The sequence below is a fragment of the Rhinatrema bivittatum genome, chromosome 8 (genome assembly GCF_901001135.1).
Source record: "Rhinatrema bivittatum chromosome 8, aRhiBiv1.1, whole genome shotgun sequence".
Classification (NCBI taxonomy): domain Eukaryota; kingdom Metazoa; phylum Chordata; class Amphibia; order Gymnophiona; family Rhinatrematidae; genus Rhinatrema; species Rhinatrema bivittatum.
In genome coordinates, this window is record NC_042622.1 from 217,248,963 (window position 1) to 217,271,270 (window position 22,308).

The window sequence follows — 22,308 nt, forward strand, 5'->3', positions numbered from 1 at the left end:
CTTAGTGACCACAAACACTGAAGCATCTACCTTGGGCAACTTTAAAAGTTCCAAAGGTCTCTTCAGGGAGGGGATATAACTTCACCATGGCTTTGCAACTTTTAGGCCAGCCTCCAGCATATCCCATTGCGTAGAGAGTAAAGCTTTTATCAACCTATGAAAAGGAAAAGCTTTAGTTGTACCTCTAAAATGAGATGCTCATCCTCCTGTTCTGACTCAGCTCTCTTCTCTAATTCCCAGCTCCACAAGGGCCTGAGTTATCATGATGGTCAGTTCTTCTCTTCAAAAGATGGACCACCTTAGGATCATCACTCTCTGCCATATGGAGTTCCCCACCTTCAGAGTATCCTTATCAAAATCATTGTCCCCTGAAGTCCCCAGGGTGCTTCCTCCTGAGATTCTTTCCCCCAAACCACAGACAACTTCTAAATCAAGATTAGCCCCCTAGCCTTCATCTCTTATAATGAAAACAAGCTGAAGGAATCCCCAAGACAGTCCCGAAGGACAGAACCACCAGACCCAGCTCCTTTTTAAAAATCAAAAAGGCCTTATGCACGAGCACCATAATGGGAAAAGGCTCCAAAGAATCCTACTACAACTAGCCTTGAAAAGCAGAGCTTCTCCCTGCTTCATCCCAGAGTCCAGAATTAGTGAATCTGCAAAGGCCTCAGCAAATTCTCCCTGAACCATGAGAAAATGAAACAAAATGACTGCTATTCCCACCCTGCTCAAGTTCCCACTGGCAGAGCCTGTATCCGCTCCTAGCAACTGTTTCTTGAATGCAGCCCACCTGCCTTTACTTTTGGGGAGAGGGTTCCCTCCAAAGCAACCCTCTCCACCTTCACTGCATGATCAGCACAATCCTCACATACAGTACTCCACATCCTGTGCTCAGAGGAAGCACCCATGCTGCGAGTGCTGTGCAGTCCAAAATAAGGTGAAATTATTACTTAACTGATAATTTCCTTTCCTCTAGAACAGTCAGACCAGTCCATTATAAACAAGTTATGCACACAAACTAGCAGATGGAGACAGATCAAACACTCACTGTCACCCTTCGTATACTCTGTGCTGACATCAGCCTGTCAGAAAATTTTGTAAAAGCTAACCAGTTGTCAACTTTAAAACCACAAACAATTTTAGTTTCTTTCATTTCTTTTCTTTCTCTCTTTTTTTTTTTTTAAACATCCAGAAGTACAAAGAAGCGAGACAACAAAACAGAAAAAAAACAAAGTGATAAATATGGGGAAAAGGAATCCAATACACCCCATGCTCACCAAGACCTTAGATTCTGACTGACATGGCATCCATATGCCTTCCATGGGCAATTCACCAAAAACCTAAAACCACCCAAACAGAAAGCAGCATTAGGAGGGAACACGGACTGGCCTGTTAGTGAAAGGAAATTATCAGGCAAAAACTAATTTCACCTTCCTCTTCTTCCAGTCAGGCCAGTCCATTACAAAAAGGGATGTACTAAAAGCTACTCCCCCAGGGTGGGATGCAGCTTGCGCCCCTGAACATCCACCATCTGCAGGAGACAGAATAATGGCAGGTAGATTTCACCCTTCATATACTGTACTTCTGTGCTAACATCAGTAAGCTTTTGATCTCTGTCTTCATCTGCTGGGAGACATTCAAGTATCTCACAGGTTTCCAGGCACAGGAGATGAGACTTTTTCAATGGAAAGGAGGCTCTAAAATGAGGGGTTATGAGATAAGAGTGAAAGGCAGCAGATTCAGACGTATTTTTAGGAACTATTTCTTTACAGAGAGGGTGGTAGATGCATGGAACAGCCTCCCAATGGAGGTATTAGAGACAAAAACAGTATTTGACTTCAAGAAAACATGGGATGGATACAGGGGATTTCTAAGAAAGTGATGCTAAATTAATTGGACTAATGGCTAGACTGGATGGGCCATACGGTCTTTTTCTGCTGTCATGTTTCTATGTTGTGGACTGGCCTGACTAAATGAATAGGAAATGTTAATTTTATCACATATTCTTTTCTCCCTCCGAGGCAAGTTCTAAGTCCTGAAGCAGCCCATAGTGGGAGGGGGCAGTACTGCCACCAAACTTCCTACTCCTGCTCTAGAAGCAGTAGTACACCTGTTTTTATTTAAAAAAAAAAAAAAAAAAAAAAAAAAAAAAAACACACAGCACACAAAAACCCGTATCCTCAGAGTTTGGCACTACCCAAAAGTAAAAATGTATACGTTCCTGAGAAGTTGGCTTCAGGAGCTGTTCTGGGTTCAGACCATACATGTTGGCATTCTGCCCAAGGGCTCTGACCCAGTGGCGTAGCTGCCCACCCAATTTGGACCCAGGCCCACCCAACTGGAACCGGAAGTGGAGCACCGGACCTGCAAGGCCATCGCGGGATCCCATCTCTGCACAGCAAAGAGGAGGACCCAGGGCTGGCGTGCCATTCCGTGCATTTGCAAGGCACACATGGGGAAGCAATTGTATGGCCCACTGGATCTTCCTATTTTGGGGGGTGGGGGAGGGAGCAAAAGCACCGCACACAGCTTTCGCTTCCTCTCCCTCCCCCTCTCCCAAGCAGGAAGATTGGTGGGCCGTACGGCCCAAAGATAGCAGGAGGCCGGTGGCAGTGGGAGAGGCCAACTGATCTTCCTGCTTGGGAGGGGGAGGAAGCGGAAGCTGTGCGCAGGCTTGAATGTGTATGTGTGGGTGAGAATGGAAGCTTGAATATGTGGGTGAGAATGGGAGCTTGAATACGTGTATGTATGGGTGAGAATAGGAGCATCGGTTTGTGGGTGAGAATGGGAGTCTGCATGTATGTCTGTGTGTGCATAAGAATGTAAGCCTGGGGAGGGGTGAGAAAGTGAGAGCTTGTATGTGTGTGTCTGCAGAGAATGTGAGCTTGTGTATGTGTGTGTGCGGGGGGGGGGGGGGAGAGCATATGAGAGTGAGAGCTTGAGTGTGTGAGGGAGTCTGTGATAGAAAGCGTGTGTGTGTGTGTGTGTGTGTGTGTGTGTGTGTGTGTGTGTGTGTGTGTAAGGGAAGAAGACAGTAGTAGAAGAAAGACACTGAAAAGAAATTAGGAAATGAGCGACAAGGGAAAAAAATAGGAAAAAGCGACCAGGATCAACTGATTAGAAAAATACAAAGATCAGACAACAAAGGTAAAAAAAAAAAAAAAAAAAAAAATTAGATCCCATCTTTGGGAATGTGCATTTCTTACAATTTTGTATTTTTCTCTTTCTTCAGTATTCCACTGTTCAGAGACTTTAGTTTCTCAGGCTATTTTGGTTTTATCTGCATGTTTCTGTTTCTAATTTGTAGTCTCTTATTTCTATATTAGGTAAGGGTCGGTCTCTATTTTGCCTGTGTGTGTGCCTGAACTGCAGTATTTCTGCTAGCGTGTAATTTCTCTGTAATAGTAGTCCAGCTTGTTCTGGCATTCCTGTAGGTGATGCATTAATGTTCTAGGGCCTGGTGTAGTATTTGCATTGCTGCTTTTTCATAAGGTTGCTGTTATTTGTATCCTGAGAGTCAGTGCTGTGACTGTATGGCAAGGTTCTAGAAGCCTCTCTCTTTGCAAGAGTTTGTGTTACTTCACAAAATAGCAGTGGAGGGTTATTTTTTGCTGAGGTGACACCAGAATTTGAATTTTTTTGTTCATGTTAGTTGTAATGTGAATTGCCCTAGCTCTGCACTGCACCTGTTCTGATGATTAATTATATTTTATTGTATTTATGAAGATTTCTGGTTTTCTGCAAAGATGGTTCATGAAAGAATACATTAATTTTTGTTTTATTACATGATTGGATCTGATTTTCTATACTTGTGCATTTATAAACTGCAATAAATATAAAATAAATTCTGATTAATAAGGAATTTTTAATGCTGGCAAGTGCTTGAAATAATTGAGGTAAAATATTTTAAAATTTCACACATGATGCATAATGGCTGTTGCAAATTATTTAGAAAGTCATTCTAGGGTGCAGTATATGGCATTATTTATCAATAAGAAAACAACTAGTAGGTCTCAGACCTGCATGCCTACAGCCCACACATGTTAACCTTGTGCCCACCCAAAAAATCAATTCTGGCTATGCCACTGCTCTGACCTAGGGCTAATCTCACTGGGGTCTACACTGAGTGTTACCCAAAGGGGCTTGTCACCTGCATGCACAGAGAACTGCCTCGGAAGCTTACCCAATGTAAACACACACAAGATTATACCTGGGGGCTTGAACCCAGGAACTTATTCTCTACACAAATAGCCACACGCAAACTTTGATTCAGTACATCACAGTTCCAGGTATTTAGGAAAGTTTATTTGAGCAATAAGAGGATAGAACAAATAAAATCAGATCACCCAGAAGTATTAGTTACAGATAACAATTGCTACACACATAAAGCTTACATGTTTCCAAAGGATCAGTCTGTGCTGTCATGTCCAGAAGAGCTCTTTCCCTCTCTAGCTATTATTTTTCCTTATACACTAAATGCTTGGGAGACAGCAGTGTTCCCTCCCTTTATGTTCATCTCAATTTCAGGCACAGCTGTGTAGTCTTCACTTTCATTTACTTGCTTACTTTCTCACTATAGAACTACTGGCTCTACAGTTCTCGGATTCTTGTCTGTTAGGAAACATTTCACAATGCAAAACTGTAAATATATGAGCTCACTCAGAGGCTGGCCTGTGGCCTTCAAACTAGTCTGCATGTCTGGGTAATAACTCTGAATACATACAGCCTAACCTCTAAATACATTGTCAGCCAGAGTAGTCAGAAATAATTCCATCACAGCAGCCAAGAAGGAAGCCCTCACAAAGGAGAAGAGCACAGGGAATGAGGGAACCAGCACTACTGGCTTTCAGACCTTCCTGAAAGGGTACAAGCTCACCAAGAGTCACTGATCTCCTGCTCATCCCTATTCCACCAGGAAGATAACCTGGGTGGAATAAGTCTATCAGATCATCCAACTGCAGGACAGATACCCCTAACATCTGCTGGAAACAAAGAATACTGGGAGACTGCAAGTGGCACAGTTACTTAAGAACCTGAGTGTACAGTAAAGCTTTTATTCTCTGTCTCCATCTACTGGTAAGGGAGGGAAAAAAAATGTCTGGACTGGTGGATAATAAGAAAAAAAAAAAAGTATTTAGAGGCCAATATTCAGTCGCTGAGCGGCTCGGCTAGTTAGCCGAACAAACATTTCCGGTCAACTAGTAGGGTATATTCAGCAGTGCAGTCATGCCACTGAATAAACCTGGCTATCTTAAAGTTAGCTGAATATGTTCACGCAGTTAATAGTAAATGGTAACCACACCCATTCCCATTTAGAGTATATTATCGAACTATGTAACCATATAATAATGGCACCCTTTGGATAACTTAGAAACCACATATTTGTGCCTAACTGTAAACCATTGTGATGGTGCTCTACTATACGACAGTATAGAAAAGTTTTAAGTAAATAAATAAATAAATAAACAAACAAACTTTAGGACAGCCCTACATAAGTGGCCTCCCGCCCTCCCCCAACTCATTATACGGGTAGAATTTAGCGGCAAACAGCTTTTAATATCGGTTAGCCATCTAAACGGCTTTTGAATATTGTCCTCGAATTCTGGTCTCATCTCAGTAGCACAAACTCTCCCCTCTATCAGGTACTTAATGAAATAACAATGTAGCAAAACCCGCTATACAACAGCAGCACTAGCTCTGGAGGATTCAAAGAGCAACAACCCTAGCTTTGAAAGGCAGCACTGCCCTGGAACACCGATAAACTGAACTGCTTCACCTTGGCTGTACAGACAGCACACAGACAGAACCCTCGTGCACAGAATATATCAGTGACCACAAATTAGAAAGAGAAAAGTACAAACAAAAATTAAAATACAAACCCCCAAGAAAGTGGACTCTGTAGGTAGCACAACACTGGAGAAATAAGGAGAAATGTAGATTTGCGTGCTTAATTTCCTTTCCGTTTTTTCTGCTACGCCATTCCAGAGCGATTGGGTTTAGTCCCTCATCCAGTTGATGGAGGAAGAGAACTTTTTTTTTTATCCTGTGACATCACTACTACATACTTGTGGTGCAGTGACAGTTAAAGCCAGTATTTCCATGACAGCAGATTTTAAAACATAACAAAAATACACACACACTTTTTTCTATATCATTTCCTCTTTAAAATAGTTACATTAAAAATTTATAATTTACATATTTTTTTTAAATCTCATTTAATTAGAAAATCCCTATATTTTTTTATGTTTTAAGATCCCGGTGTAATAGTCAGTTAGGGTCTTGAACCGTGGACCCTGGCAGAGAAAGGGTGGAGCTCTGAAGAAAGCCTGGGCAACTGTAAATGAGCAGTAAAGGCTTTAGGAGTGTTTTATTTACAGTGCACATGAAACCCAGCACGACTGCTTACTTTCAGCATTGACAACGGGATTCACCATTAGGACGGTGATGACAGAAGCTGCCTTCACCTCGATCCCAGCTCATATTCCTCCTCCAAGGGGCCCCATCCCCCAGAGCTCGAGCTCTCTGCCTTTGAAGGGGGACCAGGCTAGATGCTCACACCACATAGGTTAAAGAGAAGTTTTAGGACCACTCCTTTACATGCCCTACCCCTCCTGTTGGGGCATCATTACACACCCTGGATCCCTTCCAGGGAAGCGACCACCATACCTATTCTGGCCTCTTACCAATTAAATTCAGAACAGAGGCTTCACGGTCACCACTCCTTAATTACCATCCACTGTGCCCTTTGGCCAGTATCTCACCATAGTCCTTTATGACAGTCCATCTCTTTTCCAATCTCAGTGTCTTCCGACTCTTCTGCACCATCAGACTTCTCTATGGCACTGTTAGGATCCCTTGCTGATAGTAGTGGAACCACCGGTTAGACCGCTTACCTAGTGACGAGAAGTCCCAAAGACAGTCCGAGTCAAGGCAGGCAGCAGGCAACGAATCCAATATTCAGTCCGGGTCGAGGCAGGCAGCAGACAATCAGGAACCACAATAGCAGATAATCCAAAGGCAGGCAGCAGGCAACGAAATCCAATACTCAGTCCGGGTCCAGGCAGGCAGCAGGCAACGAAATCCAATACTCAGTCCGGGTCAAGACAGGCAGCAGACAATCAGGAACCAAAATAGCAGATAATCCAAAGGCAGGCAGCAGGCAACGAAATCCAATACTCAGTCCGGGTCCAGGCAGGCAGCAGGCAACGAAATCCAATACTCAGTCCGGGTCCAGGCAGGCAGCAGGCAACGAAATCCAATACTCAGTCCGGGTCAAGGCAGGCAGCAGACAATCAGGAACCAAAATAGCAGATAATCCAAAGGCAGGCAGCAGGCAACGAAATCCAATACTCAGTCCGGGTCCAGGCAGGCAGCAGGCAACGAAATCCAATACTCAGTCCGGGTCCAGGCAGGCAGCAGGCAACGAAATCCAATACTCAGTCCGGGTCAAGGCAGGCAGCAGACAATCAGGAACGGAGGCAAAATCCCCAGGCGAAAGCTCCACAGAACAATCGTGGCCGAAGCAGCGGGTTGGGGAAGCTGCTCCCTTTAAATAGTCTATTCTCCCGCGCAAAAGGAGCCTCTGCTGGCGTCTGACGTCAAGGGGGCAGAGCCAACGCTCGAGACCCACGGTAATTGGTTCCCCTTGCCGCGTGGAGACGCTGGTCTGCCCGCCGTGAGAAAACGCCCTGATCCCCACTAGCTCGCGCTGCCGGGACCGCCCTGCTAGTCCCCAGAGCCCGAACGTCCCCACCAGCGCGCTGCCTCGCCGCGGACCGCGCGCCAAAGGTAACAGGCACCTCTCTTTGGTCATCCTGCAGTGCCTCTAATCTGGCCTCTCTTCAGCACCTCTATGCTGCCTTCCTCAGGCCATAGAAACATAGAAATGATGGCAGAAAAAAAAAAAAACCAATTGGCCCATCCAGTCTGCCCAGCATACTCTCACACTTATTTTCCCATACTTATCTGTTTCACCGACCACCAAGTTCAGGGCCCTTGTTGGTAACTGTTTGATTCAAATTTCCTGCCACCCCCTGCCATTGATGCAGAGAGTAATGGTGGAGTTGCATCAAAGGTGAACACAAGGCTTAATGGTTACCCCGATGCTTGTTTACCCAGACTGCACAGATCCATGCTTTGTTGGATGTTGTCTGAATGTAAATCCTCTTTTCCACTTTTCTTCCTGATGTTGAAGCAGAGAGCAATGCTGTATATGCATTCAAAGTGAAGTATCAGGCTTAATTGGTTTAGGGTAGTAACCGCCGCAATAAGCAAGCTACCCCCACGCTTATTTACCCAGACTGTCCTTGTTGGTTGTCTGAATGCAAATCCTCTTCTCCACATTTCTCCTTGCCGTTGAAGCAGAGAGCAATGTTGGAGTTGCATTAACCGTGTGAAGGCTCATTGAGTAAGGGTAGTAATCACCAGGTAGTAGCCTCCATTCCAGCAAGCCACCCCCATGGCTCTTCTCTTCATTCCCATCTTCTAGCCTTTATGTATCCACAGTGTTTATCCCATGCCCCTTTGAAATCCTTCACAGTTTTAGTCGTCACCACTTCCTGACATTGATTCTGAGTCTTCCTCCCTGGAGTTTCAAATTGTGACCCCTAGTTCTACTGATTTTTTTTCCCAATGGAAAAGGTTTGTTGTCATCAATGGATCATTAAAACCTTTCAAGTATCTGAAAGTCTGTATCATATCACCCCTGCTCCTCCTCTCCTCCAGGGTATACATATTTAGGTTCTTCAATCTCTCCTCATAAGTCATTTTATGACGTCCATCCACCTTTTTGGTCACCCTTCTCTGGACCGCCTCCATCCTGTCTCTGTCCCTTTGGAGATACGGTCTCTAGAACTGAACACAGTACTTCAGGTGAGGCCTCACCAAGACCCTGAACAAGGTAATCATCACTTCCTTTCTCTTACTAGATATTCCTCTCTCTATGCAGTCCAGTATTCTTCTGGCTTTAGCTATTGCTTTGTCACATTGTTTCACTGACTTCAGATTGTTACACTATCACCCCAAGGTCTTTCTCCTGCTCCGTGCTCATCAGCCCTTCACCCTCCAAATACAGTTCTTTCGGATTTCCACACCCCAATTGCATGGCATTGAAGCTCAGCAGCCATATCTTCGACCACTCTTCCAGCTTCCTTAAATCCATTCTCATTCTCTCCACTCCTTCCGGCGTGTCCACTCTATTGCAGATCTTAGTATCATCCGCAAAAAGACAAACCTTACCTTCTATCCCGTCCGCAATGTCACTCACAAAGATATTGAGCAGGACCGGTCCCAAAACCGATCGTTGCGGCACTCCACTTAACACCGCTCTCTCTTCAGAGTTAAGTTCCATTTACCATCACACACTGTCTTCAGTCTGTCAGCCAGTTTGCGATCCAGGCCACCACCTTGGCACTCACTCCTAAGCTTCTCATTTCACTCACAAGCCTCCTGTGCGGGACCGTATCAAAAGCGTTGCTGAAATCCAAGTAAATGACAGAGTACTCTTCCTCAACCCAATTCCCTAGTCACCCAATCAAAAAAGTCAATCAGATTTGTCTGACAAGACCTTTCCCTGGTGAATCCATGCTGCCTCTGGTCCAGCAATTCTTCTGACTGTAGATAGTTCACTATTCTTTCTTTCAGCAGCGACTTCCATTACTTTTCCCCACCACCGAGGTGAGGCTAACTGGCCTGTAGTTTCCAGCCTCCTCTCTGCTCCCACTCTTGTGAAGTGGGTGTTAAGAGCTTATTTTATGGACTCTTATTTGATTAATGATCTTATAAATCAAAAATGGATCTTTAATATTTTAACAGTCTTTCAAAAACTGACCTTGAGCCGATGAATGGAACTGGGTTCAGAGGAATTTCTTGAAGAATTATTTATTTTAAAAAAGCAATACTGAAATCTTAATCTTGAAACAGGAACCTCAGGCAAAAGTAGTAATACTTAACAAGTTAATATATATAAATTCAAGGTAACACGCAGAAATAAGAAAAAACTTGAGCAGAGACAAACTGACAAGATGCTGTTAGGTTGCCAAGGCAACCAGAACGCCTCTTCTCAGTACAGTTAAAGAAAACAAACTTGTGACGTACCTTTTGCTGCAGCACAGAATCACCACGAGCCCCAGCACCCATGAGACTCACGTCCCGACTGACGACTACCGAATACTGCCACCAGCTCGTGCCCCAGCTCGCGAGGCACCCACATCCTGGCAAGAATCCCAAACAGCTCCCACAAGTACCTGCACGCGCCGCGGTAAATTCTTCCCCAAGCGCGCGCATGCAAGCAGACGTCAAGCACGCAAACGTGCTCATGCTTGAGACGTCAGCTGCAAGGAATCGCGCGAGACAGAAAAAAATCTCGCCGACACCCCTTGACCGACGCACCGACTGGCAGAGCCGGCGAAAACGCCAACCCCAGCCAAGCTCCGCAAAAGGTAACTCCACAACAGCGGGACCACCACCGCTCTTCTCCAATCACTCGGCACCACTCCCGTTTCTAGGATCTATTGAACAGGTCACACAGCGGACCTGCCAACGCAATTCTGAGCGCCCTCAGTATCCTGGGATGAACCTCATCAGGCCCCATGGTTTTGTTCACTTTCACAGTTTTCCTAGCTCTTCCCATACATTCTCTTCTGTAAACGGAGTTTCATCTACTCCCCTCCCCTCCAGTTTCTTGTTAACTAGCGACTGTCCTTCTCCAGGGTCCTCTCTTTAGTGAACACCGAACTGAAGTATTCGTTTAATATTGCTGCCATTTCTTCATCTCCCTCCACACATTGATCCTTTTCACCTTTCAATTTCACTATACCACTTTGGACTTTTCTCCTTTCTCTGATGTATCTGAAAAATGTTTTGTCACCTCGCTTTACCTCTTTGGCAATCCTTGTTTCTGCTTGACTTTTTGCTGTCTTGATTACTTTCTTTGTCTCCCTCAGTTCCACCAGATATTCTTCCTTGTGATCCTCCCTTTGGGATCCTTTATATTTCTTAAAATAAAAGCTAAAAGAACAGCGTTTATCAGCCACCTCCTTTGAGAACCAGATAGGTTTCATTTTTCTCTTACTTTTCTTTATTTTTCTTACACATAGATTAATTGCCTTGGTAATTGCTCCTTTTAGTTTGGCCCACTGTTCCACATCTCTCTTGTTCTCCCCAGCCTTCTAGTTCTTCCTCCAAGTACTTGCCCATTTCAACAAAGTCCGTGTTTTTGAACTGCAAAACTCGGGTCTTTGTGTGACTTCTCCGTATCCTATTTGTGACAGTCTGTAATAGTCACTGGGTTCAATGAGATCCATCCTGCAAGGCCCCATGGTGGCTTTTCCTTGCACCTGAGCCACGATTACCATAGGTACCTTCACCTGGCTTCCATCTCCTGAGTTCTACTATTCCTATACGGTATACGCCTGTAGTCAGCGATCTTACAGAGATGCTGTAGCTCCTTTAATATCAGGGGTTCCAAACCAGCTCTGGCATGCTGGCAGCTAGGAGCGCAAGCTCTGCTTTTACCTCTTTCCAGGTATGAGCACAGGAAATCTGGAAGCGTCCCCATGCTCTCTTGCAGTTGCCTCTGTCTTTCCAGGAGTTTGAATTAAAGCTTCCATTTCCATTCTCACAGGGACAAGACTGCCTTGGTTCTAGAGGGCCAAGTCCTTTTTCCAGACTCTTCTGGCAGAAAACTTTTCTTTCCAGGGCTCAAACCTTGTTAAAATACACACCCCACTGTTTTGTTTTTTTCCTGATAGAAAAAAAGCAAAAAACCCTGCTTGCTCAGCTTTAACTTACTCTCTTCTCTGGCAAAGCTAGTCTCCTTGGCCTGTTATTTCTTTACACCTTATGGCTGTGCCTACAGCCAGGCCCCTTAAATTCATACAGTTTTAGAGCTCATAGTCCTTCACTTTTTATGCTCTGTCTACTTCCCTAGCACTGCTTCTGTTCCAGACCACTTCTCTATGTAACAAATATCTCAGCACTGCATCTGCTTCAGCCTCTTGCTGCCGATGCCTTGCTTTAGGGCCCACTCCCTCAGCACAGAAAAATAAAAAAAGTTCTCTTTTTTTCCCCCTTCTTTTTTCTTGCTTGAGCACTATGCTATTGCATTCTTTTAATCCCAAACTTCAGTTTTGTTCTGAAGCCTGGACCCTCTTGCTGTACTTTCTGTAGCGCAGAGATCCCACTACTAACACCATATGTGGCACAGTAAATTAGCTTTCTTTCAGGCCGATACAGTACAGTGTGCTCCGGTGGAGCGCACTGTTAACCCGCGATTGGACGCGTGTTTGACACGCTAGCTTTACCCCTTATTCAGTAAGGGGTAATAGCGCGTCGAAAACGCGCGTCCAACCCCCCGAACCTAATAGCGCCCGCAACATGCAAATGCATGTTGATGGCCCTATTAGGTATTCCCGCGCGATACAGTGAGTAAAATGTGCAGCCAAACTGAACATTTTACTTTAAGAAATTAGCGCCTACGCAAAGGTAGGCGTTAATTTCTGCCGGCGCCGGGGAAGTGCACAGAAAAGTCGGAGGCCAGAAAGGATTTACTTTTGTGAACTTGTTTTTCTTACACTAAACTCTTTGATAAAGAAATAGGCTATAATGACTGGCTGTAGATGACAAATACCTTGAGCAGAATCTACATCATGAAATAAGTAAATCCCATCGAAGGGACAAGCAAAGGCAACAGGGCCCTTTGCTGGCGGGCCCAGTTGCAGGCTGCCCCTTTTGGTGGCCTGATGGCCTGCAGATGACATGTTGAGGGTGGGTGGAGCTACCAGGCTCAGACTCCCAGCAGCAACAGCAGGTACTTTCAGCAGGAAAGAGAGTGCAAGTGCATATAGTGCTGCGATTGGTGAAGATGAGGCAGAAGATCATCGAGGGAATATTAGGAAATTTAACAGTCCTAATCCCAATTAGCAAAATACAAAGATGCAGCTTAGAGATCCCTGACATTTGGTGTGTTTCTGGACTGGTTTAACAGAAATAAAGGAAAGGATTATCAGGTAAGTCTAAGTCAAAGTCCAACTAACAGGTCTCAAAGGGGCCAGGGTGGGCAACATACTTCAAGTTACCCTTCGGACAAGTCTGTAATCCCATTTTAATTCCTTGCTTCCAGAGGAAAAACTGCACCATCTTTGTATTTTGCTAATTGTTGCCTTTGCTTGTCCCTTCGATGGGATTTACTTATTTCATGATGTAGTTTCTGCTCAAGGTATTTGTCATCTATAGCCAGTCATAGCACCACACAAGGTAAATTTCCTTTATGCCCTCTGTTCCTAGCTGTCCCTCCAGTTATTCCTACTTCTTTGCATAATATTCCTTCATGTAAGACAGACATTTATTCAGCAGCATATATTAATACCAGCTCCCTAAAATGTAAATCAAATTTCCATATGTTGTCGGATTCAAGATTTGATTTATTATTTGTAACAAAGCTGGTAGACTGATGCAGGTTTAAGCCTACTGAAAATGTGTCCTGATGGCTTCAGCTTTGAACATAAAGCAAGGCAAAATAAAAAAGGAGAGGGAGTAGTCCTATTTTACAGACAGGACATTCCACTAAAAAGGACTTCAATAGACATTATTAGTGATTGTGACGACAGTATAACGTCAAAATTCAATGAATGAGTGTTAAGGAGAAATGACTACTTACCTGATAATTTCCTTTTCTCTAACGAGGGCAGGCCAATCCCCGACAGTGGGTTATGCACTCTGCAAGCAGATGGAGATGGTGCAAAAAGTTGACATCACGGATATATATAGTCCCACACCCAGACATCAGTCAGCCAGTATTCTCTGGAAAAGCCAGATTCTGGACAAACTGATTATACTTGAACATTATCATTAACAATCAACCACTCATGTTTCCAGCCCATCATGAACACAGAGTTCAGCAAAAAGAAGTAACATTCACTAAACCAAGGGGCTAGATAAGCCACTTACCAGTCTTCAAAGAAGAGCAGGAATCACACTCTGCAATGTTCACCCCGAAAAAACTAACCAAAATTTAAACATCAGCAGCCTAGAGCAAGTTGGGGATTGGCCTGCCCTCAGAGGAAAGCAGTGTTATCCCAGGACAGCAGGATGTAGTTCTCACATGTGGGTGACGTCACTGGATGGAGCTCTATCACGGAAAACTCTGTCAAAGTTTCTAGAACCTTTGACTGGCACACTGAGCCCACTGAGCATGCCAGCATGCCATGATCCCTGCAGCCACAGGGGTCTCCCTTGACTCTCCTTGCAAATTATAATATTTACAAGCGCAGTGCTGTCAAGCTTATGAACTCCGCTTTGACTACGTCCCTCCCGATGCAGCCGCGTTTGGTGAAACATAGGTCCGTGTCGGGGGACCCTGTCTAAAACTGTGCCTTTTCAAAGCAATGGAGTTGCCGCCAATAAAAAGTTAATTTTACAACTATTCTTATGTTGTTTGGGACTCATTAAATCCCACTGCATTTCCTGATTTGTTGTTCCTTGATGAAGCAACTCAGGAAGATGTCCAAGATTTTGAGAAGCATCTGATAACAAAAACTATCACTTTCGCAAGCCATATGCAACACAAACAATCCGGCGTCACAAGGAGCTCTCTCCCCTAAGCACCTTTTATTATTATGGCCAAGGAAGGAAGATGTACCACAGAACAAAAGCATCAAGGCTGTCTGCTCAGACACCAGATGGAAGCACCTGAAACTGCAAAGAAATTTCTGATGTTCCTCCCTTATGTCTCCCATCCAAGTACTAACCAGGTAAAACCCTACTTAGCTTCTAGGATCAGACGAGATAGGATGCCTTCAGGACACCAGTCTGCATCTGACAAATGGGATACTTTGGTATTCCATTTCAATGCCATCAAGACCAGCTGAAGAATGTCTCAACTGGTCAGGTCCTATTGTCCGGGGTCAGTATCTGTTTACTTAGAAAGTCAAGCGATGTCCGTTCCAGTGACAAAGCAACACCAGAAGTTGCTCCGCCCAGTGGAAGACAACCCAAGCCTGCCAAAAGACCATGAGATTCTTGTCCCCCCTTGCAGCTAATATAAAACTATTGTCGTTGCATTGTCCAATTGCGCAACTGTGGAAGAAAGAAAACAGCCCTCATCTCCAAATGATGACGCCTCCCTGTGCCGACCCTGCTGCTTGAACTTGGCAAAAGGCTCCCCCCCCCCCCAGCCTTCCAGACTGGCATTGGTGGTCACTACCACACAAGCTGGGATTTCCAACTCTAGGCTCAGCTCCAAACTGGCTCAAGAAAGCCCCCAGGGGAGCCTAGACCTTGATTATCCTGGCAGTGGTAGCTGTAATTGGAACTCCTCAAAATGGAAGGTTCCATTGGGACTGAAGTGCCCTTAAAGGGATACTATATGCATGAATGCCCCAGGGACAAGATTTAGCATAGACGCCACAAACCCCAGGACCCGCAAATAATCCCAGTCTTTGGGTATCAAACACTGCCATAACCGGGGGATCTGCGAGTTCAACTTCAGCACCCTGTTCTCAATGAGAACACCTTGTATAGGCTGTTATTGAAGCGGACTTGGATACTCCAGCGACTGGGTCGGAACAAGTTGTCCTCTGCCAGATTCACTACCCAAAATGCAGGGTATGTAACATCTGCAAACCAAATTATTTTATTTTAAAGTACATATCTTTCCTGTTCTGGTTGATAATTGGAAAAATTGAGAATAAAGATATTTAAAAAAAAAAAAAAAAAAAGAACAAACCCTTCATCAATCCTTGTTGCAAGAAGGTCAAAATGTGTGCAACCAATGCTCGAGTAGGATCGACCCCCTGCTCTAGGCACCATGCCTCAAAGACTCCACACCCTTACACAGACCAGAAATGTCGAAGTCTTCCTAGCATGCAAGAGAGTGGAGATGACATCCTCAGGATATCCTTTGGGCCTTAGACGCTTCCTCTCAAAAGGAAGCGAGCCGCCTGATCTAAAAATATTGGACCTTGACACAATAGGTTGGGAAAATGAGCGAGAAAGTGGCCCGTCCACCGCGAGATTGATGAAATTTGCAAACTAGGGCCACCAAGGCCACTCTGCTGCCACCAGAATCACCCACCTCTCCCGGATGAATCTCTCTCCGCCTCAAAATTTTGCCCACCAGCGGCCAAGGTGGAAAAACATACAGGAGAACTCATCGCGTCCATGGGAGTACTAAGGAGTCAACTTCTTCCACTCCGTGTTTCCTGATGCAACTGAAAAAGCACAGAGCCTTGGCATTGCTTTGGGTTGCCATCAAGTATAAGCAAGGATAAGCCGCATCGCTTCCTCCAACTCCTCCTACTCCCTGGGATCCAGCTGACGATGACTGAGAAAGTCTGCTTGAACACTGTCTATCCCGACTATGGGAGAGGCCACCAACAGCTCCAGATTTTGCTCTGCCCAACGAATTAATTCCTGGGCCTCCTGAGCCACTGACCGAATCTTGGTAAGTCCCTTTTGGTTGATGTAAGCCACTGGTCACATTGTCCAATAAAATTCTCACTGGCCGTCCTTGTAAGAGAGGAAGAAAGGCACTCTATGCGAGACGCACTGCTCTCGTCTCTAAGCGATTCATAGAATCAGTTAGCGCAGAGCCGGTGGTCGCCAGAGGAAGTATCTAGGTCTGACACAGCTTCCCAACCGGACAGGCTACCATCAGTTGTGACCATCATCTAATTTGGAACTTCCAAGGATACACCCCGACTCAAGTGATCCCGACCAAGCCACCACAAGAGACTTGAACTGGTTACTTCTGTAAGAAGCAATGGCAGATGAAACTGTTCTGATAACGGATCCCACCGGGAAAGCAATGTGCTCTGCAGCGGTCTCATATGAGCAAATGACCATGAAACAGGTTCCAACATGGAAGCCATGAATCTGAGAACCTACAAGTAATTCCATACCCTGGGAACCACAGTCTCCAACAAGATGCGAACCTGCCTCTGTAGCTTGTCTATTTGATCCGTGGTGAGAAAATCTCTCCAGATCTTGGTGTCAAAATGAAACCCCAGGATCTCCAATACCTGAGAAGGGGTTAACTGACTGACAGATTTACAACCCAACCCAGGGACCGTAAACGCTGCAGAACCACTGCCATCGTCTGCCTGCAAATATCCTCTGACTTTGCCTGGATAAGCCAATCGTCCAGATACGGGTGAACTAAGATGACCTCCTTCCTGAGAGCAGCCACCACCACAACCATCAATTTTGTGAAGGTTCTCGTGGCTGTTGCCAAACCGAAGGGCAGGGCACAAAATTGAAAATGCATCCCGAGAATCATGAACCTCAAAAACCTTTGATGATCCTGCTGGATTGTGACGTGCACATAAGCCTCAGTCAAATCCAGAGAGGCTAAAAACTCTCCCTTGTGCACGGCTGCAGTCACTGGACATTGCATCTCCATCCGAACGTGAGGATCTTTGAGAGCCACATTCACCTTTTTCAGATCGAGGATTGGGTGGAATATCCCTCCTTTCTTTGGGATCACAAAATAAGTGGAGTACCTTCCCGCAGGAATGGGAACAATGGCTCCCAGCATCTGTAAACAGTCAATGGTCTCCCAAACTTTAGTGATTAAGGGTAGTAAGCACCACATCAGCTAGTTACCCCCATGTTTATTTGTTCCCCAAACCATAAAAGTCGAGGTTGGTTGCTGTCTAAATCCAATTCCCCTTTTCTCACTGCCATTCAAGCAGAAAGCAATGATGGAGTTGCATTAACAGTATCAAGATTTATTTGTTAAAGGGAGCAAGTGCTATACCAGCAAGTCACCCCCCTTAACCCCCATGCACTCATTTCCAACCTCTAGCCTTTAGGAATGGCGAGGTGTAAGGGAGTCCGCCCAATGATCCCCTAGGGCTGCTACACAGAAACCTCAGTGGGCTTTCTCCTTTTGCTCTGTGGTCACCACGCTGTGAAAAAATCCACACCAGCAGGCAGAACTGGCACCGACTTCCCTTCTCTCCAGAACACAGACACTTTCTAAAAGTAAATTAGTTCTTACCTGCTAATTTTCATTCCTGGAATACCATGGATCAGTTCAGACAAGTGGGTTTTGATTCCCTACCAGAAGATGGAAGTAGAGAATCAAAACATTTCAGGTGCAGCTACATAATCAAGAGTGCCACCTGCAGTCCCTCAGTACTGAGCTGTACCCAAGGCAAGATGTCCAATCCAAAAAATCCCAAAATTCTGGGTGAGCAGAGACTCAAAGTTGGAATCCCCTAAAACAAATGTCATTACAATTTGCAACCCTAACTGTTTAACTTATGTACAGTCTTTGTAAGTCTTCATTTAAGCAACATCCAGAAGACAGGAAGGTCTTTCGAAAAACCAATGGGACAGGCTTCTGAACTGATTTGTGGTATTCCAGGAAAGAAAATTAGCAGGTAATAGCCAGTTTTCCTTTCCTGTTCATACCCAGATCAGTCCAGACAAATGGGGTGTCCCCAAGTCTCTCTACACTGGGCAGGAACCCAAAAGACCTTTCCCCAAATGCAGCCTCTTCTGGCACATGATCCATCAGACTGTAATGTTTGGTAAAAGTGTGATGTGCAGGCCCGAGAGGTCGCAGCCTTTGCACGTGCAGTGTTGACTGGACCGTAGGCAACCTCCAGATACTTCACAGCATATCTCTAGACATCCAAGGGATTCAACAGGTGATACTTCCACATCACTTTCCTTATCAAAGGACGGCAAGGAGATGGACTGATTCAAGTGAAAATCCAAGAGCACTTTAGGCAAGAATGAAGGAAAAGTACGCAGCAAGACCATGCCTGCAGCTCAGAAATTTGACGCGCAAAACAAATCGCCACCAGAATCACTTTTCAATGACAATAACCGCAAGGAAAGGCTCTGCAGCGGTCAAAACATAGGGTCTGCCAAGAAATCCAACACCAGGTTAAGACTCCACAAAAGGAACTAGTAACCGCAAAGGAGGATGAATATATTTTACTCCGCTCACGAAACTGGCCACATCAGGATGAGACAATAAGGATTCACCATTCACCTGGACCCTGAAACAGGCAAGAGCTGGTACCTGTATTTTCAAGGAATTAAGGGCCAACCTTTTAACCTATCCTTCAAAAATTCCAAAATGAGCAGGATTTTAACTGAATGAGGAAGAACACCTTGATCCTCACACCAAGCCTCAAACACTTGCCAAACCTATACATAGGCTAAGGAAGTAGAGAATTTGAGCTCGTAGCAAGGTGGCAATCACTGCAGAAGAATATCCACGCTTCAACAAGCAAGCCCTCTCAAGAGTCATACCGTAAGAAAAAAAAAAAAAAAAGTCTGATCTTCGTGAAGGACAGGACCCTTTTACAACAGATTCCTGTGCATCAGAAGATGAAGAGGGGCGTCTACCAGGAGTCTTTGCAGATCTGCATACCATGGTCTTCTGAGCCAATCTGGTGCCACCAGGTGCACCATCCGCCTGTGGCATTCGATCTATTCTGCCCAACATGGGCCATGGGGGAAAAGGCATACAGCAGCTTGTCTTCCTGCCAGACCTGCACAAGAACATCGATAACCAAGGACTTCTGATCTTTCCTCGATTCTTCAGTTGCAGGGGCTTTTGCATTGCGAGAAGGTCTATAAATAGAAGGCCCCAATGATCCACTAACAGCTGGAATGCCTCATCCGACAACACTCATTCTCCTGGGTCCAGACTCTCCCTGCTGAGAAAGTCTGCTCTTACATTGTCTTTTCCTACAGTGTGTGATTCTGAAATCACCTGAAGATGCATTTTTGCCCATTCCGTAAATTGATCTCTCTCTTGCGATACCTGCTGGCTCTTGGTTTCTCCCTGCCGATTGATGTATGCTACACATGTCACGTTGTCAGACACTCCAGCCAGACCACCCAGGCTTCCAGCCAATTGATATTCCAGAGAGACTCCTCTGTATTCCAGCACCCTTACATAGTTAGTTCCTGTCAGTGAGCTCCATAACCTTGGAGGCTTGCATCATTCTTGAGTACCAACCAGTCTGACAATGTCAGAGAAACTCCCTCCCTTTCTCAGATGATCTACTTGTAACCATCACTGGAGGTGAGAGCAGACTTCCATCAGCAGATGGAGCCAAATCAAATAGTCCTGAGACTGCGGGTTCCAACAAAACAGCAGGGAGCACCAAAGGGGATGCATATGCACCCTCACCCACAGTACCACTTCCAGGTTTGCCACCATCAACCAGACTACCTACAGATAGGATCACATTGTCTGACATATAGTACTCACCAAGAGAGTCACCTGAGACAACATTTCAATATGAGCCACTGGCAGAAAAACAACAACTTTGCCCTGCATCATGTTGAATCGCAGACCCAGATAAGACGACTGAGATGGCTAAAGATTGCTCTTGGCTAGGTTCACCACTCAACTGAGCTCCTGTAACAGGGAGATCACCTTGTGGGTCACCAGATGGCTCTCTTCTAGAGATTTGGCCAGAATCAACCAGTCATCTAAATATGGGTGTACTAGTATCCCATCCTCTCTCAGTACTGCCATCACCACCACTATAATCTTGGAAAAAGTTCTAGGAGCAGTGGTTAAACCAAAAGGCAGCGCCTAAAAGCGATAACATGCAGAAAACATTTGTGCTCCACTAGGATAGTAATATGGAGGTAAGCCTTGGACAGATCCAAGGAAGGCAGGAATTTCCCCGACTGCATAGCCATTATCACGGAGCACAATGTTTCTACATGAAAATGAGTCACCTGCAAATGACAGTTGATCCCTTTGAGATCCAGGATAAGACTAAAGGTGCCCTCCTTCTTGGACACAACAAAATAAATGTAATATCAACCTGTATTTTCTTGAGACATGGGTACTGGAACCACAGCCCTAAGACTGAGAAGCCTTGACAGCATACACTCTACCGCCTGCTTCTTCTGCGGGGAGTGGCAGGGAGACACCATGAACACATCCCAAGGAACACAAATTCTAGCACCTACCTTTCTCATATCACTTCTAGGACCCACTGATCCAGTGTGATCTCGACCCATCTCTGATAAAAGAGAGAGAGGCGTCCCCCTTTTTCCTGTTTCCGGGGATGGGTTGACAAACCTTCTTTGGGAGGGTCAGGAGGTTGCACTACCCGAGCCCCCTCCCCACCTGTGCTGTCTGGGACGAAAGAACTGAGACCTGCCAAAAGGCAGAGTCCTTTGAAAGTTGGCCCTCTGTAGAGATGAAAACGCTTGGAACCTCTGAGACAACCCCTCATACCAAAAGGGGCACAGTAACTGCTTCTTATCCTTCAGCAACCGAGGAACCGGAGACTCACCCCACTTACTGGCCAGCTTCTCGCTCCCATGCAAGAGCAAGCCTTTAAAAGGCAATGTCTTAAGGATTAGCTTTGGATGTCACATCGGCTGACTACTTCCTCAGCCGTAACTGGCATCTGGCCATTATTACCGAAGCCACTCCTCTGGCTGAGGTGCGGACCAAACTGCAGCCTGCATCTGCTAAAAAGGCAGCGGGTTCCATAACTGCTTTGGAAGAACTCCAGAGTCATCAATCTCCTGAGAGAGAAGCTACCAGGGAACAACAGGAAGCTGTCTGCAAAGGCATTGCCACTGCTTCAAAAGCTTGCTTAAGGATGGCCTCAATTCTCCTAACATGCACATCCTTCAAGACCGCTCCTCCCTCCACAGGGATAGTTGTCTGTTTAGAGATGGCACAGACAAGTGCATCCACGTTTGGAAAACGCAGACGCTCTCTCATCACTGGATCCAGGGGTTATACGCCTTCCAAGGTCCGACCCCTTTTAAAATCTGCCTCCAGGGCATCCCATTCAAGATCAATCAATTCTTGAATGGCCTCCAGAACCAGGAAAAAAAAAAACCAAGAGGCTTAACACAAAGACACCAAAATGGGATTTCTCTTTGGCTCAGACATGGAATCTGCTCCAAGAACTCCCAGCATTTTCAACATCTGGGAAGTCAAGGCTGGCAATTCATCTCTATGAAAGAACAGCAACATAGTCCTATACAGTTCTAATCCTGGAGTAATTTCCCCATCCTCCAGAGTGTCAGGATTCTCCCCATCATCAGTGCTCTCCGGATTCCAGTCAGAATACCTGCAGCTCGAGGAGTACTTTGGAACTTAAACATAGTACCAGAAGAGGGAGAGGCCACTGCCTGAGGAACTGACCTGGATTGGATGGGGCTAAGAACTGCACCTGAAGAAAGGATTGCAATCCTTGAAAAACATTCTACCCAAGAAAAGGAATAAGGATCCATGCCAAAACCAGGAGGCAACTGTGCCAAGCCCACTGAGCTGCCATCCCCTGCTAAGGAACCAGTCAAGGA

General features: G+C 45.4%; 1 protein-coding gene across 5 annotated transcripts in view; it reads right to left on the reverse strand.

Annotated features, from left to right (window-relative positions):
• The window catches only part of PCSK4 (proprotein convertase subtilisin/kexin type 4), a 91,124-nt gene that overhangs the window by 15,376 nt on the left and 53,440 nt on the right, over window positions 1–22,308 (reverse strand). Inside the window, exon 14 of one of the 5 annotated variants that reach the window (XM_029613322.1) lies at window positions 13,658–13,716. The exons of the other annotated variants lie outside the window; for them this stretch is intronic. Within the exon in view, the coding sequence (XP_029469182.1) occupies window positions 13,676–13,716 (41 nt within the window). The 3' untranslated portion in view covers window positions 13,658–13,675. The remainder of the gene's footprint in view (window positions 1–13,657; window positions 13,717–22,308) is intronic. 5 annotated transcript variants of the gene reach the window in all.